Raw genomic sequence first — 27313 nt, forward strand, 5'->3', positions numbered from 1 at the left:
AATTACCAGAAACAGAGAGAGGTACTACATAATGATATAAGGATCAATCTACTTCCATCGTTAAGAAGACACAGCGATCCTAAATGTGTATGCACCAAACAATAGAGCTGCAAAATATGTGAAGCAAAAACTAATAGCACTTCAAGAAGAAACAGACGCATCCACAATTATATTTGGATACTTCAACAAGCCTCTCTCAACAACTGATAGAGCAACTGGGCAGAAAATCAGCAAGGATATAGAAGACCTCAACAACATCATCAACCAACCAGGCTCTAATAGACATTTATAAAACGTTCCACCCAATGACAGCAGAATACACATTCTTTTCAAACGCCCTCGGAACATATAGCACGATAGATCATAATATGGGCCAATCACAGAGTGTGTTCTCCAACCACAATGGAATCAATAACAGAAAGATAACAGGGAAATCACCAAACACTTGGAAACTACACAATGCTTCTAAAAGATCCATGGGTCAAAGAGGAAGTCTCAAGGGAAATTTTAAAAAATACATTAAACTGAATGAAAATACAACATATCTAAAATTTGGGGACACACCCAAAGCGGTACTGAGAAGGAAATGTATAGCACTGAGTGTATATATTAGAAAAGAGGGGAAGTCTCAAATCAATAATCTACGATGACACCTTAAGAATCTAGAAAAATAAGAGCAAAATAAATCCAAAGCGAGCAGAAAGAAGGAAATAATAAAGAGCAGAAATGAACAAAATTGAAAACACAAAACAACAGAAAAAAATGATGAAACAAAGAGTTGGTCTTTTGAAATAATAAAAGTGATGAACCTCTAACAAGACTGATAAAGAAAAAGAGAGAAGACACAAGATACTAATATGAGGAATGAAATGGGATAACACTACAGACCCTACAGACATCAAAAGCATAAGGAAATACTATGAACAACTGTACAGACATAAACTTGACAAATTAGATGAAATGAATAAATTCCTTGAAAAACACAGACTTCCACAACTCACCCAATAAGAAATAGATCATTTGAATAGTTATATATATCTTACAACTATTTAGGAAATCGAATTTGTAATTGAAAAACTCCCCCCCACCCCGCCCCACAATAAGATCTGCGTGTGCTAACATGAAGAGAAAGGAACAGCACATGGATAAGGGAATGAAAAGTAAGTTACAGGACAATGTGCCCGATAACACATTTTTGTGAAAAAAAGGATAGAGATATATACAAATGTATGCTTTCATGTACACGAACTATCTCTGGAGGGAATGAGGCTGGAAACTATGACTGTGTGTGGGAGGAACAGTTGATTTTTTTAATGATTTTTACTTTATATTCTTCTGAATACTTTAAACTTTTTCTATTATTATTTAATAACTAAGTTTTAAAACTCAATTTATTTTAACCATCCACATGGTTTGTCTAGCTAGAGCCCAGCGTTGCAGACAGATGACCTGGTTTCGTGTCTGGGCTTCACCACCCACCAGCTAATACAGCTGAGCCCCAGCTTCCTTTACTGTAAAATGAGATTGAAGAACGTGAGGAGTAGCTCTCTGGGAGTGTCAGGACTCTGAATTCAGCCAGCAGCACCCGTGTGCCTCGCACTGTGCTGGGTGTTGAGAGGATTTAGGAGTGAGGGCAAATCCAGGCAGGTGTCTGAGGGGCGGGCAGGTGGGGGCGTCTGAGCTAAGCCTTGAAGGAGCAGTAGGACTTCTTTGGGCCCCAGAGAGGGAAGAATGAAATGCAGGAGGCAGCACAAACCCACAGCGCCTGGGGACACGGGGCCAGGAGCCCAACCAGGAGCCCTCAGGCTGCCAGGGCCGGTTCTCCTGCAAGGGGCCAAGTGGAGCTCTACTTTGTTAAGAGGACAGAAGGGCCAGGGTGGTTTCCTCCTCCTGTTCTCAGAGCTGATTTTCTCCCCTGCTTTCTAAGGAGAACCATCAGCTCAGAAAACTGTCCCTCGGGTGTTTGCCACACGGCAAAGCACCACCAAGTGCAGCATGTCCTCAGATCCTCTCCACAACCCGGGGTACAGGCATCCTTGACCCCCTTTGCAGATTCAGAAGCCACCCTTGATCCCTGCCCTCCCAAGGAAGTCCCACGAGCATAGGGAGCTCTCAAGCCAAGATCAGCTCCGAGGGCTTCTGATCCAACACTCTCATTTCACAGATGAGGAAAGTGAGGCCCAGAGCAGGGAAGGGACCTGCCCAAAGTCACACAGGGAAATGGTGACAGTGAAGAGCGTCACTCCCAGCCCAGTGCTTGTTGCTCTGCGTGAGAAGCACACAGCAAGGCCCCAATCCGTGTTTGCATAATACAATGCAGTTATCAGCCCAGAACTCTGAAATTCTCTCTATTTCTGGGGTTGTCCGGCCCAAATCAGTAGCCGGATCATCTCAAAATTTTAGGGACAGAAATTGGTTTCCATTAGGAGAGCCTCGTTGGTGCCTCTGGAGCCCTCAGCCTGTCTGCAGTAACGGGGTGCACACTCTTTTGCATGTGCACCTTACACATGCCAGCCAGGAACTGTGCTAAGTGCCTACTATGTCATCTCCTCAAATTCTCACAACTCCCTGAGACCTTACTTATCCCTGTTTTACAGATGAGGAAACTGAGGCACAGAGAGGCCTGAGAATCTGGCTTTGATCTTCTACAGGCCTTGAGGTTAGAAATGAAAGCTGAGACAAATCCATCTGAGGAAAAGAGAGATGGGGTATGCCCTCCCACTCCCACCCCAGCCCAGAAACCCGGGGGGAGGGGACTCACTCCTCAGCCTCAGAGCTGAGTTCCTCTGCTCCTCTCTGGGATGCTCAAAAAGACAAAACCGTCCCCTCTTGGATCCGACCTTCTCCCAGGATTCTCATGCCATGCCTCACTCCAGCAGCCCTACGCAGGCAGGGGGAACACAATCTCTGTATACGCATGGGGAAACCCAGGTCCAGGGAGGCTGAATGGCCTGCCAGAAGTCACACTGCCACTAAGGATCAAGGCGGGGCTAGAAACTGACCACAGCTCCAGGGGCCCCCAAGCCCTGCCTCTAAGCCCCACACTCCAGGGAGACCACTGGAAGCCAGCAGATCTCTGGGGTGTGGCCCCTGGGGTGTGGCGCATGAGATCCAGGGGGCAGGGATGTGGAAGGCGGCACAGGCTCTCCTGAGCGTTCTGGAGCCTGCCATCCCGGAATCCCTCACGAGGCAGGAGGTGGAGGGCGTTAATAAGCAGGCGCTTGCAGAGCCTCAGAGGGGCGCCGGAAGGCTGGAGGGGTGGTTATCGCTGGAGTCCCAAGAATTCCCAGGCCCTAGAACGGGGCAGCCGCCCCTCTCCTCCCAGTGACCTTGAGGCTGGGCTGGCCTCTCAGGGACATTGTCCCTTCCCCTCAGCGTCCGTTCCCCCCGGTCGTGGAAAGGGTGGGCCGAGGAGCAGAGGGGCCCCAGCATGGGGGTGACACGGCCTTGGCAAGGACCTCTCTTGTTTTCAGTTCGTTCTGGGCCTGCGGCTGGGTAGGGCCCGTGACTGGGCTTGGCGTTAAACTAGGAGCGGCCAGGGCAGGTGTAAATTATGCATAGCTATTTCTGGAAACTTCTCAGATTTCTCAAGAGAGAGAAATTAATTTGCCTGTTTGGGCAAATAACACCAATTTTTTTTTTCCCTGCTTAAGGTCATTTTGTTAAAATAAAATTGATTAACGTTGTCTTTAAAGTTTAAGTAGAAACCGCTCACACGTATTTCTGTGCACAGAAGCACGCTCTGCGCCCTGCAGTAATTAATAACTCCGCGACTGCGCTCACTCCGCGCGCTCGCGCTCGGCCGCCGCCCCGGGCAGCGCCGGGTGGGCGGGGCCCGCGCCGAGCGGGCCAATCAGCGCTCGGGGGCCGGCGGGGGCGGGCCGAACCGGCCAATCGGGGCTCAGGGGCGGGCCCTCCCCGCATCTCGGGGCTGGGCGGTGCTGACCTGTGGCGCGGGGACCGGTCCGGTGTCCCCTGCGCCCGGTCCGGTGTCCCCTGCGCCCGGCGGACGAGGTCTCTCCAGCAAAGGCGGAGCCGGCGGGGCCACACCTGGAATCAGCCCCGGTGATGTGTCGGGAGCCACCGGTTCTGTGCGCCTCGCTAACGTGCTTCTGGGGCTGAGAACAGGGCCCTGGGGCCAGACTGCCTGGGTTAGCATCGGGGCGTTAGCAAGTGACTTCTCTCTGCCTTGGTTTCCTGTTCTGTAAAGAGGGGATAACAGTACCCACGTGATAATGTTGTTGTGTGGATTGAATGAGGTAATACCTGTGCGTCATGCCAGGCACATAGGAATGCTCAGATAATAGTATTTAAAGTCATCATCATTCTGACCTCATTTCAACTTCACAACTTTGTGAGGTAACAGTATTTATCTTCCCCATTTTACCAGTGAAAACACTGAGGCTCAGAGAAGTTAAGTGCCTTGCTTGAGGTCACACAGCTAATAAGTGGTACAGCTGAGGGTTGAATCCAGGTCTGATGTACTGCACAGCTTTTAGGCTACAAGATGCATTCATGAACATGCTTATCTTCCCCTAGGCTCTTTAAATTGTCATGGATTCACTTTTGTACTCAATTTCTGCATACGTTCAGTAAATATTTGTCTGCTCCAGATCCCGTGCAGGGGCTGGATATACCCCGATTTACTAAGAGTCAGCCTCTGCCCTCAAAGAGATTCCAGTCAGGGATGGGTGGAGGGGAGGGGAATTCAGTCTGCAGGTGTCAGTGCAATTTGCCAAGCCTTGCCTACTCTTAGCTCTCCCAGGCACATGGCAGGGTTGCACTTCCTGGCTCCTGTAATGGGGTGGGGCCATATAACAATTGCTGGCCAACGAGTTGTGAGTTGAAGGGCTGTGTATGTGTTTGTGCATGTGTCTCCCAGGCAAGAGTACTGAATTGCCAGGGAGAGACCCTCCCAAGTTGTCCCTCTGTCTTGGTTACTGAGCACATTTGTGGTGGTGGGAGCCAGACTTCCTGAGTGACCACGATGAAGAAAGGCCCCTGGAGGTCCAGGATGGCCACGCAATGTGAGTGAGAAATAAATCATTGTTGTGTTAAGCCAGTATAATCTGGGGCCTTTTTGTTCCTGTGCCATAACCTCACCTCTCCTGACTGATACAGTCGCAGAGACAGACAGTTATAAAAGTGTGCAGATGCCCAGTGATAGACTTACGCATCAGCTATTATCAGAGTTCTTATTATCAGAACGTTTCACCTGACTGCAGGGGTCAGACCAGGTTGCCTGGAGGATGGTCAAGGCCAAGACGGGTGAGATGAGGGAGGCACTCTGCTTGGGCACAAAATTGCAGTGAACGCCAAATAACTCAGAACAAGACTTGAAAGCAATGTTTTAAAAAATCAAAGTTAATGCAAAAAGGTCCACAATGAACAAAACAGCAAAATTTTCAATAAAGACAGGATTGGAGGCTACGTTTGCATGACCCTGCCTCACTTGCTCCCCGCAGCACAGCCCTGGTTCCAAGAAAACTTCTTCAAAAACAGGCAGCCATCCTGCAGGCTGTAGGTTGCTACCTTGGTTTTTTAAGAGATCGCATTAAAATATTGTTTCTCTTGATTACTGAGCTTTTAGGTCCTCCCTGAAATTTTGCACCCGAGGTGAGGGCTTCACTCACCTCGCCCACATCTTAACCCTGAGAATTGGACACCTAAGTTTAGCGAGCTTAATGAGTTTAAAGAGCTGAGTTTAAAAATCGGAGTTAACCAGGTGAAAAAGAAGGCAAGGGCAATCTAGGAGGAAGAAACGGCATGGGCAAAGGTGTGGAGGAGGGAAACAGCCAAGGGTCCACGCGGCAAACTATAAGCCACTTGGGGCTTCTGCAGAGAGACGGAGCAAGAGAGAGTTGTAGATATTCAGCCTTCACTAAATGTTGCGAGTTGTCTCCCCGTCCCTGAAGTTGCGAGTGCTGTGCAGAGCGTGTAATCCTTGGTCAGTCTCCTGGCAAGGCCGAGTGAACCAAAGTCAGCTGAAATTGTAAAAATAGTGGCCCTGGGAACTTGCTTTGACAGGTAACAAGCATTTGGGGGACAAATCCTTTGAGGGCGCCTCTCTCTTCTCCAAAGGCAAGGTCCAACCCATCAGCACTAAGCTGGACACCTCAACTTGCCCATTTCCCAATCTGATGGTACCTATTAATTACCAGGCCTTGCCTTCAGAGGAGAGAAGGGGGGCTTTCGGCTCCGTGGCAGATTGGTTATATTGGTGACCCCAAATCTCCGTCGCTCCCTGAATCCAGCCCTTTGTCCTGGGATTTTGCAGCTCTTCCCATCAGAAGGTGGAGCATATTTCCCTGCCCCTGAGTCTGAGTTTGGCCGTGTGATTCCCTCTGGTCAATGGGACAGGAGCACACAGGACACACAAGCAGAAGCATGAAAAGTGCTTGCACGACAGGGCCTGCTCTGCTGGTGCCCTGGGCCAGCGCCTTGAGAAGAGCACGCTCAGGCCACCCTGCCGGGGATGAAACCTGACGACAGAGTTGAGGTGCCCCAGTCATCCCAGCCGAGGCCATTCTGGATTAACCAACAGCCAGACAGCCCAGCCCAGATCAGCCCAACCCGTGTACTTATGGGCCAAATAGACATGACCATAGTGTGTCACTGGGGTCAATCGCTCAGCCTTCAGATGTTTTTAACCATCCCATACCCTTTCCTTGAACCTTCTAAATTTGCTCTTACTTGAAAGCCATATATGTATATATTTTAATTTGTATAGTTAAGAATTGGTTTAACTGTAACAGAAAAAAACAAAAACAAATAATAATGGCTTAAACAAAAAAGAAGTTTATTTCTCTCTCAAGTTCAAGAAGCCTGTTGGGAAGGCAGACAGAGCTAGTATGCATTTGGCACAGCTGGAGACCCAGGCTCCTTTTATATTGTTGCTCAACGCATGTGTGGCTTCCATTTTCCAGTTACCTCCTGGTTCAAAATGGCTTCTGGAGCTCCAGCTATTGCATCTACATTCCAGCCATCAGGAAGGGGAAGGGATGAGCTCATTTCTTCTCTTTAAGGACAATTCTTAGAATTTGTGCATACCACTTCTACTTATATGTCACTAGCAGAACCAATATGGCCACCAATAGTAATATGGCCACACCTCACTTCTGGGAAGGATAGGGTATATAATCTGACCCTCTCCAAGGTAACATGTGCTCACATAAAAATCACAATTTATTAAAGAAAAGAAGGAGAGCCAGCAGTCTTTCCTACATAGTACTTCATTTTATTCATAATAATAATAATTATTTAATCAATTTGACCTTCAACAAATAGAAGAGAGGAGGCCACAGAGGGGAGTCAGACACCCAAGGCTAGAAGGCGGGACACCCAAATTATAGTCTCAATTCTGTCCTGAACTGTGGGAACTTGGGCAAGACTCTGAACTTCTCTGGGCTTGTTTTAAACTGTCTAAAACCGAAACCCAGTATGACTGGGGATCGCTAAGGATACTTCCAGCTCTCTTTCAGGTCAGGGCTTTCAACTGCCTAGGTCCTTTCCTTCTTCAGGTCTCCACTCAAGTCACTTCCTCAGCACGCCCCTCCTGGATGCACCCCTGCCTCTCCTGTGCGTCCGCACTCATCTCACACAGCTCCTGTTCCCGCCCCTCAGGGCACTTGTGACCATGCCCTGATGGGTATTTACTGGCGTGCTTGCGTGTCAGATGGTTGTCTTGTGCCTGGGAGCTCCGTGAGGCAGGGCCACGTCACCTGTCCCTCTCCATGTCCCCCACGACTCGTGCAGTGCCTGGCACAGGGGAGCTCAGTAAACACCTGCCAGGCGGATGGAGGCCTGGATTGAAGTCTTGGTCACATTTATGAACACATGTAGGTGCAGATCCCACCCTGAGTGCACGCTTTAGAAGGGAATGGTGGAAAGCTAAATATTAAATAGACTGTGAGTTTAGGAGGACCGTTCTCCAAGGCTGGGGGAACTCAAGTAGATTCTTCCTGTGGCTGCTTCTCCACTGAGACCAAAACCTTTATCCACCTGCTTCTAGAAGCTCTAGGCAGGTACCCAATGACAGGGATCTGTGGCCCAGGGGTCCTGGTCCATTTCTCAGCCTGGGCAAAATCCCTCTACCCACAGGGCCACTAGAAACTGACAGTTTGTCCGTGCACACACCGCGACAATGAGCCTTAGGCTTCCGGTCACCTCACCCACTCCCCACTGCCATATCCCGCTCCACCATCCAAACTACCAGTGGCTGACTCCATCACACCTCTGCATGAAAGGGGCCTCCTGTGCTGGAGGCCCAGCCTCCCGGTCCTCCTAACAATGACCACGCCAGGTCTTCAGCCCTCACTAGCCATCATCCCCTGTAAGCCTCCTAGCGACCCCTCGAGGTCCCTCAGAGCTGAGAGAGAAGGTGGCTCCTCCCAGTTCCAAATCCTCTGACTGGGCAGAGGTGGGGGCTCCCCAAAGCACAGGCTTAGAGGCCTGCACTACCCCACCCCAATACTGCCTAATGGTGATGAATATGAATCCCAGTAAAGGCCCCCCACGTCCCCCGTACACGTCCCCTCCAGCACGAATTCACGAGGGGCTCTCAGCGGAAGCAGTGGGGGCAGACCCAGCCACAGAACAATGGGCCCAGGCGAGGGGGAGTCGGCGGGGTTCCCCGGCTGCCTTGTCACCGCCATAAACCTCATTACCTCGCGGTCCCCTAGGCCGCCTCTCTCCTTACCCAAGGCATCCGCCGGCTTCGCTGTGGATTCCCACACGGCGTGAAAAGCTCTTAAACCCCCCGCTGTATTTTTAATGGGGGCAGTGACTAATTTAGCCCTACGCCACCAACCGTCAAATCAAATCTTCTATTGGTACTTACTGAGGACTCACCTGGGCTCCGTGGGGTTCAGGATAGATCTGGAGCTGGAGGGGCCCAGAGACAGCGATCTGGCAAGCCCTGGGACAGGCTGGTCCTGTCCCCAGCCTCAGGACCATCCAAGAGACAGTCGTGGCTGTGGACGCAGGGCAGCCTAACCCAAGCCCAGCCCGTGGCTGGCCACACTTTGAGGAACACTGATGCTTACCCTGAGGCCTTCCCCTAAAACGGCCAAGTCTCCAGGGCACTAAAAATCGGAGTTCACTGCCTTCGGCTTCTGGGAAGCAAGAGCCCTGAATTCTAAGGGCGAGAGCTCCGTCCCGTCCCAGGCTGGCAGAAGTCTGTTCTGGGATTCGTAAAATGCCTTCTGAAACAGCAAACGCCCCACCCGTGTGAGAACCTTGCAAGAGACGAGACAGCAGAAGGGAACTCTTGCAGGTCACCAGGAGCCCCGTGATACGGGAGTCAGAAGATGCTGGTATAATTGCTCCAAATTCCATGCCCGTGACTTAGTATTACATTATAATTAGGTGCAATCTGTCTGCCTGTTCATTTCCACTCTGCAGAGGGTAATAACCAATTTTCTTGCCCCTTGTGAAAAGTTAACAGGGAAGGGCTTCCCCGAGCAGGTCCTGAAGCCCTGGCCTCTGATTGGCAAGTCAGCCGAGTACGGTGTGATGGAGGTGTGGGAGGACAGCCACGTGGGGGATTGCGGCTGCTGGGCGGGCCCTGGGGTGCTGGCAGGGCAGGAGGATGTGAGGCAAGCAAGGCACCTAGGGTGCAAAATGTCAGGGCAGCCTCATTCTTGGGGCTAGCAAATGCAGGAGGGCCCCTGGGAGTGCTGTGGGCACCTCACTGCCCCACTAGAGTCCCAGCCCCAGCCACAGGTCTCAGCACCTCCACGTCCCATGGATCTCTGTGATTGGGAACCCGCTGCTCCCACCTGGCTCTGCTCTGCAGCCCCCAGCTCCTGTCACATCCCCACACCTCAACCAGAATCCAAGTGCCACCTGGAGTCCTGGTGAGGTAAGGGTTAACCACTTGACCGGCTGCATCCAGCACATGGGAAAGCCATCCCCGAGGGGGAAAAATAAGGAAACATCATGAGTGAGCCCACTTACCTTGGGCCTCAGTTTCCCCATTCACAAATGAGATGAGAGAATTTCATCTTTAAGGGTCTTTTCTGCTCTGACTTCTCTGACCACTGCCAGCTCACCCAGACTGCGCGTGTTAGGTTACCATGCTGCTTCTTTCCCGAGCGAAGCTGGTCTATTGTGTGCAGGTCCACAGGAACTCACAGTGGGACACACCCCGTGGGTGATGACAGGCCCCCACACAGCCCCAGGCAGGGGAGGAGAGAATCAGGCAGCCGATGCTAATCGCATGGATTCCCTTTATTGAACTGTACTAGTTACTGCGGTCAGATTAAGTCACATTTAAAAGCAGACCATCCAGTTGCACTGAAACCGATTATATTCATTACATAGTTTTAATCACTGTCCGGTGAACTGGCAAATCCAATCAAAGCATTAGTCTTTAATTAAAAAATTAAAAGGAAATATTCAGACAATAGCCAAGCAATCACATCACAATGCACAATTACCTAGAATTGCAATTAAAAAGTAGTTAACCGAAGGGGGGGGGGAAAGAAAAACAAGAAAGAAAAAAAAAAAGAAGCAAAAAAAAAAAAATCACACTAATCCTTTTTTAAAAACTATCAATATAATACATGAAGGAACAAAGGACAATAGCCTCAAAAAGCAGGTTTCTCTAACTCTAGAAATGTCTTCGGCGGAAACTCTAAAAGCACACTAGCTGTAGCAGGACAATAAAAAATACTGAGCATGGAATACTTTTAATCTCTGCCATTAATATTCATTTCCAGCTGCTTATAATAGCAGCGCCTCATGGCCAAATCATTAGAGTTTTACATCTGGGTTGCAAATGACACTTTGATTGGATGTAATGTTCAAATGGCCCTCCCCACGGCGTCTCCGGCAAGCCTTCTGCGGAGAGGTGTCCTGTCGAGCGGTCCCTCACTGTGCGTGCTGGCTCATAGAGTGGTTCTGCAAAGGCGAAGAAAGGAGACATGCATGAGGGCAGAAAAATGGAGAGCATGCCCGTCCCCTCCCACTCGGCGCGTTTACGCCGAGAGCCGCAGAAAAGCGTCTCGATTATTACAAAACAAAATGCAACAAGGAAAAAGTGCTCCGGGGACGCAGCTGCCAAGACACCACGTTGATTTGGGGCTTGGGGATCAGTTCCTGTTGCTGCCAACCTGGGCTCCCTATAAATTGTTTCTGTTTTCTTTTTTTTTTTTTTTTTGACCATTCAGGTCTTACCATGGAGACCGGCTCTATGGAGGGAGAGGGGAAACGCCGGGGAGGTAGCAGGAATTAAAACCATCCCTGTTCACCTCTCCATCTCCCTTTTGCTCTGATGATTAGGAGGAAATTATATCTGATCGCCTGCAGGCTTCCCCAGATCTCCCTCTCAGTCCTTCCCCATGCTGCTCTGAGCCTTGTGGAGGAGAGAGCAGATGTGCCACGCAGCTCTCCGGCCAAAAAACACCCGAGGGGCACAGACGTGCCGAGGCGGTGGGCGGCGGTGCCTGCGGCTGAGGAATGGGACGGGTCATCCAGCAGAGAGGGCTGGGTGAGGAGGGAGCCTGCCCCTTAAGTCACATGACGGTGCTCCTGCGAGGAGACCCGTGTGCAGAATTCAGGGCCCAGGTGGGACCCTCTGGCCACACGCTTCCCTCTCCCCACAGCCTGTGGCATTTCCTCCCTCCTGCCAGCCTGAGTGGCCAGCAGTGTGGATGTGTTTTCATAGGAGCCAGTGGCCTGGGGCTGGGGGTGGCATTGGGCCTCCAAGAGCCTACAGCAGTGTTTTTGTTTTTTTCCAGTGGTCTGTGTTCCAAATCCAGACCCTTCTCATCAAACCTCAGGTAGTGCTCAATCTCATGGCACCTGCAGAAAAGAAGCAAAATCCACCCGGGGCAGCACAGCCGCGTGTGTGGGCGGCACATGACCTCGTCACAGGGGGCAGCTTCTCAGGGATGCTCCTGCCTCCCCAGACCTGGGCGGTCCAGCTGCCCAGCCACTCCTCTGGGGCTTGGAGCCACCGGGCTGCAGTGCTACCGATGACCACCAGGGGTCAGACGTGGCGCTGCGTCTCTCTCCTAGGCTCCAGCTCTGGACCGCGAGGGCGACCAGAGACAGTCGGGTGCCCGAGGCTCCCGCAGGTGGCCTGGGGCCACCCCGGCTCCCGGCCCCGGGCACCTGTGGCAGCCGCTTCCCACTGTAGGCACTGCTGCGGCCTCCGTGATGACGTCACCCACCCCTCAGGCAAGCTCAGGGCCAGGGAGAGGCAGGGTCCTGTCCTCACACAGCCCGTGCCTGCTGACACCCACAGCACAGACGCCAGCCACTGCTGGACTCCCCAGCCCTGGGGCCGGCCACACGGCTGGTGTCAACAAGCACAGGTGCCACGTGCTGTTACAGGTGCACTTCTTTGCCTCCTCACAACAGCCTTACAAGGTAGGACATGGTAAAATGAGGAAGACGAGGCTCAGAGGCTCAGCACTGGCCCAAGGTCACCCAGCTACAAAGCAGGAGGGGTTGAACCAGGCAGCTAGAATCCAAGGGAGCTGGGGGCTTGCGCCAGAAGGCAGGCTTCCCAGCGCCCTGCACCCCATGGGCACCCCAGTCTGTGGGTCATCCACACTCCACCCCAGGCAGGAACTCTGGTACCTAGGTGGGGGTGTCACGGAACCAGAGGCACAGGCAGGTCTTCTGAGGCCACAGAGGGGATGCGGTGGTTTCCATGGGAACACCCACCCTCCAGCCGAGGCACCTCCCTGCTCTTGCGCAGGGACAGCCAGTCCTGCGGGGGGCCGTACCCACCCAACATCACACCGTCCTCCTGGCTTCCAAGCCTTTGCTGATTTAGTTCCCACTTCCTCTCTCCTCCCTCCCAACCAAGCCACTCTCCATGTCCTCTGGGCACACGGTGGCTTCCCATCCCTCCAGCCCCTCTGGCACTTCTGGCCCACCTCCACACATCTCTGTGCCTCCCGAGTGCTGGACCGGCCTCCTCTGCAGAGCCACAGACGGGGGCACCCCTTCCTTGCTCAGCCCCACAGGCCCTGGCCCAGGGCTGGGCACACAAGGACCCGTGGTATTGTGGCAGGCACAGCTGCCCAGGAGCAACTTGGAAGTCTCACCCTCCCCCCTGCCAACAGCTGGTCAATGAACAATGCTGTGTGGCCATGTGCTTTCTGAGGGTGGTCAGGTCCGTCTTTATTTGTAGGGGTTGGGGAGGAGGAAAAGAAGGGACGTTAGGAAGAGAAACATGGATAGCTCTTTTCTTGTTCTCAAATTATGGTTCCTAGGGCCTGGTACCAAGTAGACACAGAGTAAATATTTCTGAACGAATCACTGGAAGGATAAATAAGTGAATAAGTGTATGGGTAGGATGTAGATATGTGGAAAGGGGAGAGGGCATTCCTAGTGGAAGGCACAGCACAGACAAAGGTATGGAGGCTGGAATAAGCCTGCAAAGGCAGGTACACCTCCCAGCAGAGGTCACAGGGAGGACTGGGGGCAGCTTAGACTATGGACAATGGAGGCCCTGAATGCCCCTGAATGTGGACCTTGTCCCATAAGCAGCTGAAGACCGGAGACGATATCTGATTCCCAAAGAATCCTCAAAGACCACCCACCATCAACGTGGGGAAAGGGGGTGTTCAGGGATCTTTGGATAATGAAGCAGCCTCTTACCAGGACGCCAAGAATAGGGCCAGGGTGACACACGTGGTCCACACTGGCTCATCCAGCGGCTGCTGGCCTAAAAATCCCAGAGGGGGAAACCTACACCTAGGACCACTGGTTAGGAAAATTCTAGAATAAATGTCGCTTCTCAGGTGAAAACAGTAAGCCTTCTCTCTTAAGGAGCAGTAGCAGGTAATTCTTTGGTTAGACTCAAGAAAGAACTTCCTCAAAGAGGGTTCTGAGACAGAAAGGTACAACTTCCTTCCCTGAAGTTCGTCAGGAACAAAAGCCCAGGATGTCGCAGCAGATGGAAATGTCGAAACTTGAGGCCTCGAGGGGCCAGGCACCAGAATTCATTCAGCACTGTGTTATTATGGACCTGCGGGATGCTCCGCTCTGGCCCGGGCACCGTGGAGGGTGGGGGAGACTCCAGCTGGGCCCACCCCCTTCACGGGCCGAGACCCACAGACCCAAACACGTGTGTGGGATTCATGGTGCAGATGGCAGCTCAGCACGGGAGAACGGGCAATGCCACCCAGTGTGTGTGTGCAGTGGGCATGCTGAGGAGCCCAGGTGCTCTGCCGAGGAGGGCAGCAGCTCCTCCACGGGCTGAGGGCACAGGCTCTGGAAGGGCGCAGAGGGCGGCGGGGACCCGTCACCAGGACTCACCAATCACCCTACACACCTGTGCGCCGAGCGGCTCCCGGCGGAGCCACTGCCAATCAGCACAGCTCCATAACCCTAAAGAGCGCCGGCCTCTTCCCCGGGCTGGGAGCCCTGGTTTTGGCGACGGGAGCTTCATCAAGCCTTCTTAAACAGCTCCTTCCACCCGCATGCTTCTCACAAGGGCATTTTGGCTTAATGTCTATTTCTCTATTTATGCCTGTGCTATATTTAGCCCTTTTGGAGAAGGAAGAAAATCGTTTTTTAAAGATGCTGCCGACCCCGCAGATGAACACTTCCCAGCATCATAAAGGCCGGGGGTGGTCTGGGGACCGGAGCTGGGAAGGACGGGAAGGTGCCTGGAGGGGAGGCCTGGCATCCACACGGGCCTCTCTGCCTGCCAGGGAGACGCAGGTGTGGGCCGAGGAGCAGGTGAGAAAAATAAAACGAAGAGCAGGAGGGGGCGGGGGGGCGCTGGTCTGCCGTGAGATCCATCCACTCCACAGAGCGCGTGCAGCTCTCGTGGATGGAGGTTTCTGGTAGAGCCTGTTTCGGGCGCCTCTGCCTGGCGCACTGGGCCATCGGCCCCAGGACACAAGTTAGTGACGGGCGAGGGGGTGGCACGCCGTCAGTGTCAGGGCTGCCGAGCCCTCTCTCTATACAAGTCGTCAGCAGAGCGCTCAGGCCGAGAATCCCTTTGTGACACCCTTGCATTCATTTACATGGTCGTTCATTCATTCATTCAACAAACCTTTACAGAATCCCTGCTGTGTGACACCATGCTCGTTGCTGGGCATTCAGCAGCAAAATGACCCTGATCTGGAGCTCAAGCCAGCGTATCTGTTGGGCACAGAGCATGCGTGCCAGGAGCACGGAACCTCATGCTGGACCATCCTTCAGAGCAGCGACACACTTGAACAGGCTGTCAGAGGCTCGGGGGGGTTCTAGTCTGGATTCACCAGCCCCAGGAGCCATCCCTGGCTCACCCTATTCTGTGCCCACAACAGTCATGCATATGCACATGCGTGTGCACACATACGCACACTGGTGCGCCCCTCCCCAGTCTGCACCAGGGCCTTCTTCTCGAGGTCTTGGCTGTTTTCTGTCCCTTGGCCTGGGACCCTGCATGGTCTCCCTTTGAGACCCACCCACCACAGTGTCAAGTAGGGGAGACCAGAGGTACTTGAATAAGCTGGCTGCCTGGGGGCCTGGGAAATGCTGTCCATGAGGCAACAGGAGACTTCTCTGCGCTCCCGAGATGAGCAGGCACAGGCTGTGAGGACTTCTCTGCATCGCAGGCCACTCTCGGTGTCATGTCAGCTGCCCCTCCTGTGCTCCGCTACCCTGATGACAACATGCCTGTAAAGTCCTAGCCCCTCGCCTGATCCTTAGCAAGTGCCCCATTGGTGCTAACAAGGCAGGCAGTGAGCCTTAGTGGGCTGAGATGGTCTGGGTCCTGGGTTTGAATCCTGGCTCTGCCACTTAATAGCCATATGGCCCTGAGCACGTTCTCTGACCTCTGGGGGTTGTGTGTTTGTCAGGGGCAGGATAATAACAGAGCCCTCTTCCCAAGAGGCCCTGAGGACTCAGGAGATAACATGCACGTACTTCTCCCAGGCCTGGCCAAGAGTAAGTGCCCCCTAGATCTCCATAAATGGTGTCCAGATAGTCTTCCTGACCAGACAGGGAGCTCTGTGACAGAGGGAGTGTTTTTTCCTTGCTGTACCTCCTTGGCACGAAACATTTTTGGGGGGCTTGCAGTGGGGGCCTCATGGAGGTTTGAGGGACTGGTCAACTGGGCCTCTCCCAGCTCCTCCTCTAAGGGCTAGCAAGGACTCGGGAGGGCCCCTGAGATGGCGGACACTTGGATGGTCCTGTCTCTGGAGAACAGCAGGTGTCTGATCACGGCATTGCCGCCTCCCCACAAGGCCCCAGGCCACAACCCGAGTACCCACAATTCACTGCTTTCCCCTCCCCCCAGGGAACAGCGTGGGATATCTGGTGAGATGGGGGACTCCGTGGGGGAGGGAGGTGTGCACTCGTCCATTCATTCACTTGCTCAGTCATTCATTCCTTCCACAGCCACTCACTGAGTCTTGGTATGTCAGGTCCCCGCTGGGCACTGGGCACACAGAGGCAGAGGCTCCAGCCTCTCCCTGAGAAGTTCATAGATCCATGGGGGCGGGGAGGGACTGGACTCACAGCCCCTCACTCTCAAGGGGCCCAAGAAAAGGACTGGTCGATGGTGTGGCCCTCACATCTGCCACCCTGCGGCAGACTAAGGGTGCAAGAACGCTTAGCCCCCCACACCTAGAACATTCCACCCACCCTGCTCACCCGGCCCACCTGCAGAACCCACCGGGCTTCAGCCTGACCCCACGTCACCTCCCTCTAGTTCTAAGTTGGGAAAGAGGCTGTGGTCGATCCTCTATCTCCCACTGCCCGCCACTAGGCCGCTCCCTGGCGGGCTCCAGCCTCAACGGCTCTCAGGAGGCTGGCTTTACAAAGAGCTGTCTCCAGGAGCAGGACCAGGCCCAGGAAGCTGCCTCCACCACGGGAGATTCCGTTTCCAGGGAAAAGGTAGATCCTTCGGGCTAACACCACAGCCACGTGCAACTGAGTGGGTTCTGCTATTTGTTCATTAACAAATACGGAGCCTGACCCTGTGCGGCAGGCAGAAGAGAGTACAGCACGCCCTGGCCTTTTACAAGCTCATGGCTGAGGGAGAGGGCGAGATTTCACAAGAAAAGACTGTGGAGAGAGGACTTCTGACTGGGAGATGCTTTAGGAACAAGCTGGCCTTCCAGCTGCCCTGTGAGGACAGCTTGGGTTAGGATTTGCACTGGGGTGTGTGCATGTGTGTGCACAGAGACAGCTTTCTAAGGAGAAAGAACCACCCTGACAATGGTGTGGAGGTGCCAATAACACCGAGAATGATCGTAGCTGACATTTATCATGTGCTCACTGTGTGCAGGCACCACGCTTAATCCTTCCCTTGTAGTCACTCATTTAAGCCTCACGACACCCCTGGGAGTCAAACACTGCCATTATCCCTATTTTACAGATGAGAACACTGAGGCCCAGAGAGTTGAGGTCCTGCAGCTGGTAATGGCGGGGCCGGTCTGCACCCACGCAGTCGGAGTGCAGACCCACTCTTACCCACAGCACTGTTCTGCCTGTGAAATGTGAAAAGTGCAGCATATGTTGGGGGAACAATGAATAATTCAGCTTGGCAGAAGCACAGGGAATGTGCCATGGAGACAAGCCTGGAAAGGCAGGTGGGGGCCTTATTGATGAGGCTCCTTGATGCGAGACGAGGCAGCTTGCCCTTAAATCTGGGCCATGGGGAGCCATCGAAGGTATTTGAGCTGTGGAGTTACAGGAGAGGCAAGGAACAGGGAGAAGCTCACAGCTCCAGCCAAAAAGGTGTATCAGCAGGGCCTTCACACTCTCCATCTCCCTATGCTCCTTCCCGGGTTCCCCCTCAAATCTCCCCCAGAACATACCCAATCTATCTTTCCCTTTGGGGAGGGCACAGACGCAGAGGCAGCCCTGCTTCCCTGTCTGCTGCGTATCACCTGGGCAGCCCCTCTCTGCTAGTGAGCACTTATTTTTAGAAGCGTTTGACAATCGTCCAAGGGTCTAAGATGAACAGATGGCCTGTCTTAGAGGCTCGTATGTTCACTAGTTTGCACTTCTGACAAACGGTAAGCGCACTCAAGAGCACGCCATAAACAGCGCTGAATGAAGACTCAGAACACAATTTAGCTAATGCACGTCATTAAAATTAGGAGTGAGTGATGGCAATCTTCCCTCGAAATACCTGCCCGGTGACGCAGCCGCTCCCCGGGTGCCCGAGCTATGACGTGTGCGCGCCCCGCTCACCCCCGCGGCCCCCACCTGGCAAGCCAGCATTCACCCCGATTACACAGACAACAGGGAAAGGCGTGGCGTGGGGAGGTGACACCCCGCTTGACATCAGGGTCCTGGGTGAAGCTGTGACCCGCTGGCCTGGGATAAAGCCCTGGACTCTCCTTCGAGGCAAAGGCAGCTCCTCGGAGTGCGGGGCTGTGCGCGGCTTTCCCAGCCCTGCCTCCCAGACGGCGAGACAGGCTGTCGTCTGTCACTCCAGAGCAGCAGGAAGTGAGCGTCGCCCGCTCAGCCCGATTAACCGGGAAGTCTGTCTCTCCTGCGAGAGCTTCAACCATCCGGAACGCAGAGCGGGAGGGAGAGGCCCACCTCCCGGGAGCAGCGGGGCTGGCGCTTGCAGAACCAAGAGCAGGAGCAGAATGGGGGCCCTAAAAGTCACCCGGGGGCAGTGAGGAGCCGCACGGCCCAGGCTGCTTTTGTTGGAGATCTCCCCAACGGCAGTGACCTCGGGGTGTCTGTTCTCCTTGCTGCTCCCAGGAGCCCAGATGGGGAGGGGAGCGCCCTCTCCAGACTCCTCCCGCCAATGCCCAGCAGCCCCCAGAACACAAAAGACCAAAGCAGGTGGCTGGGCCAACAACCTGTTCCATGAGCGGGAAAACATCTTCCTTCCAGGGACAATGTGGGAGAAAATGTTGTTGTGAAAAAAAAAAAAGCCCAATAAACTCCCAAAGGGGCAGGCTCTGCACTGCTGTGCTTTGGAAATGAAAGCCCCAGAGAACAGATTATTAGGAGGGAACCGAAGCCTTCTATTAGGAACCCGGCCGGGAAACAGAGTCACCCAACAAAACAAGGGAGCTAATAATACCTGCCCAGGGGGATGGGGACTTGGGGACTGCACTTCAGAGTGCAAATGGGCCCAGCTGGTCTGTTTGTGATGTGAGCAGAGAATCGCAGGAAGCGACGACTGACTTTAGGTAGCGATGTGCAGGGGAGAGCGGGAGTTGATGGCTGTCATCACGAGCAGAGAAGGATGATATCTCCCCAGGGCTGCCTATAGACTCGCCCCTCCTCAGCAACAGAGGCCACGCCTGGCCTCAAGTCCTGAGTTAATTTGGCTGCCGTCGCTGTCGCTGTTTCTCCAAACAGAGGTAGGGGTCCCTGGTAGCTGGACCCCTCGGGGACGGGGTACCTAGCAGGCTCGGGACTAAGACCTGAGAATTGAGGGTTCCAGCAAAGATATGCCAGGTGCCCCTGAGTTCCCTTCTATGGACCTTGGTCCCCTCCTGGGTGGGGACACTGTACTGGCCTGTCCACCTCCTGGGTCACTGGGGAGTCCATTGTACCCACATTGCCAAGCGCCCGCTTGGAACCAGGACCCTGGGGAACAGTTCATCTCAAATATGAATTAAGACACGGTCCCCTGCCCTCAAAGAGCCGGAGTTAGAACCGAAAAGGTAGGATTCCAACCTGATGCAGCAGGGCGGGAATCCGAGCACCCCACCGCTGAGCCTGAGGAGAGGCCAACTAGAAGTTCCGAAACGCCACGAAAAATGGCGCTGGGCAGATGGATCCCCAGGACCAAGAGAGGAGTCTCTCTTCCCACCTCAAAACAACCTGCCGTTCTTAGTGTGGGTCAATGAAGACCACGCACACAGAACACTTGGGAAAGGCTGAAGCATCCTATCAGTGGGCGCGCCAAGCCCACAGTAAAGGAAGAGGCACTGAAAAAGAGCGGCTGACTCTGGGAGACCCGGCCGTGGTGGGCAGGGCCCCCGGACCTTGTGCAGCCGCCTGGATGGAGGCCTCCAGCTCAGGGGCCAGGGTGCTGTCGGGTCCACCCTGCAAGCGAGTGCGGCCCAGGCCAGGCGCAAAGCAATAAGGCATGGTGGAAACGGTGTCATCCCAAAGACCCAAGCCTTGTTGGAAAGGGGCTAGTCTTTGTCAGCTCCAGGGTAAGTGTGTAAGGAAAACTGGAAATCTAGATTTTTTTTTTATAAAACGTCTTGATGTTTAAAGCACTATGCAGGCCAATGAAAACATGTCTGCAGGTGTCGGCCTGATGGCGTAGTGGTCAAGTTCGTGTGCTCTGCTTCGGCGGCCCGGGGTTCACAGGTTCAGATCCCAGGTGTGGACCTACGCACCACTCATCAAGCCGTGCTGTGGCGGCATCCCATATAAAGTGGAGGAAGATGGGCACGGATGTTAGCCCAGGGCCAATCTTCCTCAGCAAAAAGAGGAGGATTGGCAACAGAGGTTAGCCAATCAAGGATTGGCAACAGAGGTTAGCCAATCAAGCCAATCTTCCTCACACAAAAAACACACGTCTGCAGGTCAAATCTGGCCCATGGGCTGCCAGCTCGAGGCCTCTGGTACTCTGTGAGGACTTCAAAATGCCCCAAGCATCTCCCAGCACTGACCGGGCTGATGCCTAGGGCAGGGGTGGAGGTGGGGAGCAATGACGTTAGACGGCACGTGGCCCATTATTTAGGGTCCTCACCCTTGGGAATGGGATGTGGACCTTGCACGCTTGCCTTCTGAAGACCACGGAGGGTAGAAGATGAAGCTCTGTTGAGGCCAGAACCGTCCCGCATCTCTTGGGTACCGCTGCCTCGTGGGCATGTCCCTCATGCGGCCTGAGGGTTTCCCAGGTGCTAGCAAACCAGGGAAGCCCACCTTCCCCAGAGTCACACAGGGGCGCCAAAATGGCTGTCTCCGTGCGGGGGTGCCAGGCAGCCCCTCCCTCAACGACTCGGAGAGACAGCACGAGTGTGCCACATCGATCCCATCAAGTCTTGATGATTATCTCCTCACTCCCTCCTCTCTTCCAGAGAACTTGAGAGTCCTCCCCGACCCCCACCCCATCTCCTGGGGAGGAGAGCCAGGCACTGGGGGGACTGCCCCTTGGGGTGATAACGAACACAGCGTGGTGTGGTAGGGCTCCTCTCATCTCCTACCTCTGTCCACCCCCAAACACACACACAGACACACACACACACATTCGAGGATACCCTACAAGCACATGCATACACACTCATGGATACCCTACAATTACACACACAATGCACACAAACACGGATACTCCACAATTATACACACACAAATACTCCACAATTACACATGTACACTCACAGATACCCCACAATCCCACACACACTCATGGATACCCCACCATTACACACACACTCATGGATACTCCACAATTACACACATACACTCATAGATATCCCACAATTACACACACATTCACGGATATCCCACAATTACACACACACTACGGATACCCCACAATTACACACACCCTCACGGATACTGCACAATTACACACACATTCACAGATACCCCACAATTACACACATACTCACAGATACTCCACGATTACACACATACACTCATAGATATCCCACAATTACACACACATTCACAGATACCCCACAATTACACACACACTCACAGATACTCCACAATTACACACACACACACGGATACCCCACAATTACACACACACTCACAGATACTCCACAATTACACACACACACACGGATACCCCACAATTACACACACACTCACAGATACCCCACAATCACACACACACTCTCTCACGATACCCTACAATTACACACACACACAAACATCACACTGACAACCTACTGCAAAGTAGTTCAGGAGTTGATTGTTGTTTTTGGCGTTTTGTCTCCCCACACTGTGCAACTAACCTGTGCATACTCACACCCCTGCTGGGACCCCTTCGAGAGCCCTCACCTGCCGATGAGCCGGGTTTCCGCCAGGCGCCCTCTTCCTGGCGATGGGAGATCTCTGCTTCATCCCGCAGTGGGTTCCAACCATACCCAGAAGAAACCCAGACCCCTGACCACGGCCCTGCCGGCCCCACAAGATCTGGTGCCCGCTGGCCCTGAAGCCTCACCCACCTTCTTCCAGAACCCCAAACGGGCCCAGCTCGTTCTTAGCTCGACCCTCACGGCTGCCATTCCCGATGCCCAGAATGCTCCTGCGGTTTTCCCAGGCTCTTCCCCATCTGATTCCCGCGCCCTCGGAAAGGTCTTCCTGCTCACTCAATAAGTGGCCGCCTGTCACGGTGCAGCTCTGCACCTGCACAGGTGTCCTTCCAGAACTTTCCTCATCCTGCCATGACCTGGCTGTCTCCCTGCCGTGAGAAACTGCCCCTCCCTAGGCCACGAGCTGCAGCAGAGACCTCGTCTCTCAGTTCTCCGCTGTTGCTCTCGTGTCGGCTCGGAGCCTGCACTTGCTAAAAACTCAATGACTATTTCTGGAAGGACAGCAAGCTACAGGAGCGAAGCAAAGCCTCCACTGACAAGGTCAGGGAGAGAAGAAGAACCAGAGCTGCCCCTCTCCTCCAGGTCCCCTGCCCCGCCCAGCCCAGGGCATGTTGTGCTTTTTTCTTAAAAGTGGAGGGGTCCTTTGAAGACATTATGCTAAGTGCAACAAGCCAGCACAGAAGGACAAATACTGCGTGAGTCCACTTCTGTGAGGTCCTGGAGTAGTCAAATTCACAGAGACAGAAAGCGGACGGCGGTGGCCAGGGGCGGGGGGAGGGGGAGGGGAGTCAGTGTTTAGTGGAGCCAGGGTTTCAGTTCTGCAAGATGAAAAGAGCTCTGTGGATGGTGGCGACGGCTGCACAACAATGTGAATGCACTTTGTGCCACTCAACTGTTCACTTGAAAATGGTTAAGATGGTGAACCTCATGTTATGTGACTTTTACCACCGCTTTTTAAAAAATTGGGGGGGAGCCTGCGGGGAAGTGGTTGAGTGGGAGGGAGAGAGGTCATGTTCCACACCAACAGCAGGAATGCTGGGCTGTTCCTGAGCTGCTGCCCTCACTTCTCTGGTTCCAGGGTTGGAAGGTGGCAGTTGCACAGACTGCAGCCACGAGGCGCAGCCTGTGGAGGCCTGGGCTGGACGGGAGGGAGCTGCAGCTTCCGGGGAGCACGTCACCACAGAGCACTAGCTGGCAGTGGTTGCAAGACCTTCTCCACCTCCGTGCCATATCGGGCTTCCTCTGCAGTGCCCGAGCCTACGGTACTGTCAGTGGCACAGAGCAGGGCCAAGGAAGAACAGAGGACCTCAGGAGACCTGCAGAACCGGGGGCTCCTTCCCCTGAAGACAGGGGTCCTAGGCTCCCTGTGGAAAGGCCTCCCCTGCGGTCACGTCGAGAGGACTGGGGCCTTGACGCCTTCAAACCCTGCTGGACAGAACTGCCCTGGTTCCTCTGCTACTGCAGTCGGGGAGGCGGGAAGGAGAGTATGAGGCACACCCATGGACATTAATGTTTTGCCATGTTGGGGAAAAAAAGTGGGAAGGAATTTTTCCCTTTAATTTTTCTGTAATCCTTCCAGGACTTTACAACTTTAAAAAACGTATTCATGAAAATTTGATGAGAAAACTCAGCTCTACATATGGTCATCATATTTTACAAGCCAAAAACCAGGACAAATAGTCAATAGTTGGGACAGAATACTTGAAATCAGGGCTGTCCTGGAAAATCTAGGTCACACGGTCACTAATTATACAGAACACACATGTTCAGGTCCCTAAACTAACTCAGTGCTTTTAGGTTTTATAAATGATATTTTAAGACCTCCATCATATCCATTTCTACTTTCCTTCAAATTTTTGCTAAAAGGAAAACTTTCCTGCATTCTCAAAATTTCTAGAAAATTTCCCCTGTGGATGGAGAGCTTTCTGGCAGATATTCTGAGGGTGGTTCCCCTCAGAAAACATGACCCATCACCCCCAAAATGGCTTCCAGAGCCCACAGGGCCCAGCCCCCTCGCTGACAGCCCCCCAGGCTGCAGGGCCAGAAGTTCTGAAGATGGGCCTAATTTGCTGTGATGAACTGTGGGCATGCTCCAGTGATCCAAACTGCAGCTGAGACCGATTATATTTAATGATCTCAACGGTTCTTGGGAAAACACTTGGGTGTACACCCTTGCCCATCCAGAGAGGAAGTCCAGCCTGGTACAAAGCAAAGGGCAAAGGTGATCCCCCCAACCCAGAAGGGCAGGGCTCCACAGGCTGCCCACTCCTCAGGAGCTGTCCCACTGACGGGGCTGAAGAACACTGGGGCCCAGCCTGCAATGCCTCATCTGCCCCTCTTGTCTACACTCAGCTTCCAACCAAACTGTGGGCACATCATCACTGCCCACACACCTGCCCCACCACAGCCCAGTGCGTCTGCCCTATGCCTCCCCTCTCACTACCAAGCAGAACTCGCTGGTTTCCATTAGGCAAACCAAGGATCATCTATATCCCTGGTCTGTCCTAACCTGCTCAACTCACCAGAGGCATGTGTGCACATGTGTGTGTGTGTGTAAGTGCATACACAGCTTTAGGGTGGGGGAGGGATGCGTAGCAGGTAAGCATGGAATTAAGAGTATATGAGGAAGGTGTCATGAAAGCAGTGTAATTCCTAGCACTTACTTAGCACTCAATACTAATGGATGTGTAGCTGGATGGAGCGACGGATGGTGGAGGATGGATGGATGGACGGATGGATGGATGGATGGATGGATGGATGGATGGATGGATGGATGGGATGGGTGGATGGTGGATGGATGGATGGTGGATGGATGGACAGATGAATGTGTAGATGAGCGGATGTGTGGCAGATGGATGACTAGTGAGAGAAAGAAGAGTGCATGAATAAATAAGTAGGTAGGAGAGTGGATGGGTTGGTGGAAAGACAATGGGCTTTGGAGTTCAAATCCTGCCTTAGCCATTTACTATATATGTGACCCAAGGCAAGTCACTTCACTTCTCTAAGTACACATTTACTCACCTGAAAAGTGGGCTGAATAATACCTGCCTCATAACCTTGTAATGAGCTTCGAATTAGATAACATATGTAAAAGATTTTACAACATGTAAAATGGTATACAGATGTCTAATATCATCATAATTAATACTAACCACAAGGCTTTGCCATCACTGTCAACTCAAAAGCATGGATGAACCCCCATTTTTAACATGGCAGTTTCAGAAGGAAGGATGGGGGAGACCAAGATGGTGCCACGGGCCAGGGATGCAGCTGTTGGACTGTGCAGCCAGGCCTGGTTTCAGCAGGGGGACCAGTCACTGAGCCGGAGAGCAGGGAGCCCCATTTGCCTCCCCTGCTCAAACACCCAACCCCAAGCGGGCAGGATACACCCCTCGCTCCCACTCCGGGCCCCTCTTCTCCCTGCAGGTCTCCTCTTTATCGTCCTTTCTCAGCCTCAGTTTTCAGGTCTGCAAAATGGTGCGAGTAAAGAGCAACTCTAGTGCTCCCCAGTTGTTGAGGCGCCAATGAGATAATATCTGCAAACTGTGACGTGTTGTGACAGGGCCTCAAACTGAGCCCAGGTGGGTATCGAACCAGGTGGGGGTTGTGTTGAACCAGAGAGCACATCCTTGTGTCTAAAGGGGGCAGCTGATTGTTGTCACGCAGGACTGTGGTCCAGGGGCTGCCAGGTCTAATTTAGAGAAAAATCAAGAACTCAAGCCATTTAGTGTGGTGGTCAAGAGGACAGAATCTGGGGCTGGTGGCCTGGGTCCAGCACTGACCAGCTCTGTGGCCTCGGGGAGTTAGTTAACCTCTCTGTGCCTGTTTCCTTATCTTAATAATAGAGGCATTGTGAGGACTGAATGTTTTAATGTATGAAGGTGCTAAAACAATGTCTGGCACTTAATAAGCACTATAGAAATGTTAGCCACCTTAATTATAGCAAATCTCCATTTTGAAACACAGACAGCCATTTAAAGGTTCCAAAACCCCCAGGCCAAGGGCTGTGAGTTGTCACCCTCTGCTCTGTAAAAATGTTCAATGTTGCTGTAACAGTGACTCTTCCCTGTGTGTGTCCTTCTCCAACATTCTGGAGCCCTTGGAGGGAGGGAAGGGGTTGGCATGCTCCCTTCCTGCCCAGACAACTTCAGCATCTGGCTTCCTCCTCGCCATCCACCATACTTCCTACCAAGGCCATATTTTATCTATTCTAAGACCCCAAAGGGTATAAAGTGCTCCAGTATTTGATGTATCAAAACGAACAAAAATGTACAACCAATTAAACTATAACACACAAGTGAGGTATTCCAATTTAAGAGATGTTATAATAAGAACAGCTGTGTATCTCAAAACACGTCAGTGAAATACGGTAACAGCTACCATATCTTGAACTCCTACTATGTGCCCAAACTGGGCTGCCTGCTCTTCATACGTTATCTTTGCATCTCCCAATCATCCCCATTTTACTGATGAAGAAACCGAGGCTCAGGAAGGCAAGGCAGCTTGCTCAGTCATGCAGCTGGAAGAGCTGGTGCTTGGCGTGGAGCCTAAATGGTCCAGTCCTAAAGCGACCTCCTCCTCTCTTGCTGTCCCCTGCCCGCCCCCTCTGCCTCCTGGTGCCACTGAAAGGCCACCAAACTGAGCCCGTCACCTGCCATAGCCCACATCACAGCACACAGTGAACCTCACTGCAGCCCTGGACGAGCCCAGCCAGGCCACGTCTGATTCTGTCTCAACTCCAGAAGCAGAGCAAGTGGGGCCACATTCATTATTGACACAGCAAAATTAATTTCTGCCATCTCCCCCCTCCCGCGCCTTCCTCTCCTGTGAGTGCTGACGCGCGCTGCTGACTGGCGCTCCCGAAATGCCAACTTGCATTTCTCATCATTAATTTCTTTCTAAATGTCATTAGTAATTGTTCCTGCTCGACCAAAGAGAGCAATCCAGCTTCCGCCGAGCGCACCGGGTCTCGTCTCGCGGCTGGGGGGGCCAAGCACCCAGCCACACTAGACCTCAGCATCCCGGCAGGAGGCAGCCGCCCTGCTCCCAACAAGTTGGGAAGACAGACTGCGGTGTCGAGACAAAGCAGGCCTCCTTTGAATGTGAGGGGGATCAACAACAGAAAAAAGCCTGACTGTGCCACTAGGGCAGTGGTTCAATGCTCAGGCTCGGGAGCCAGGCTGCCTGGGTTCAGATCCCACCTTTGTCACTGCCTAGCTGTGCCTCAGTCTCCACATCTGCAAAATAAGAGCATTGGCTTCATAGGACTGTCCCAAGGATAAAACAGGATAATCAATGCAAAGGGCTCCCCAAAGTGCCTGGGAGTTGTCGCTGTTACTATTATTCCCCACCAGGGTTAGGCTCAGCACTGACACTTA

The 27313-nt window shown here is 53.0% G+C and overlaps 1 protein-coding gene across 1 annotated transcript in view; it reads right to left on the reverse strand.

Moving 5' to 3' along the window:
• Positions 1–10209: 10209 nt before the first annotated feature.
• ZNF423 (zinc finger protein 423) overlaps positions 10210–27313 on the reverse strand; it is a 321581-nt gene continuing 304477 nt past the window's right edge. The window contains exon 8 of the mRNA XM_058527768.1: positions 10210–10902. Within this exon, the coding sequence (XP_058383751.1) occupies positions 10873–10902 (30 nt within the window). The 3' untranslated portion in view covers positions 10210–10872. The remainder of the gene's footprint in view (positions 10903–27313) is intronic.

The sequence above is a fragment of the Diceros bicornis genome, chromosome 32, assembly GCF_020826845.1.
Source record: "Diceros bicornis minor isolate mBicDic1 chromosome 32, mDicBic1.mat.cur, whole genome shotgun sequence".
In the NCBI taxonomy this organism is placed as follows: Eukaryota; Metazoa; Chordata; class Mammalia; order Perissodactyla; family Rhinocerotidae; genus Diceros; species Diceros bicornis.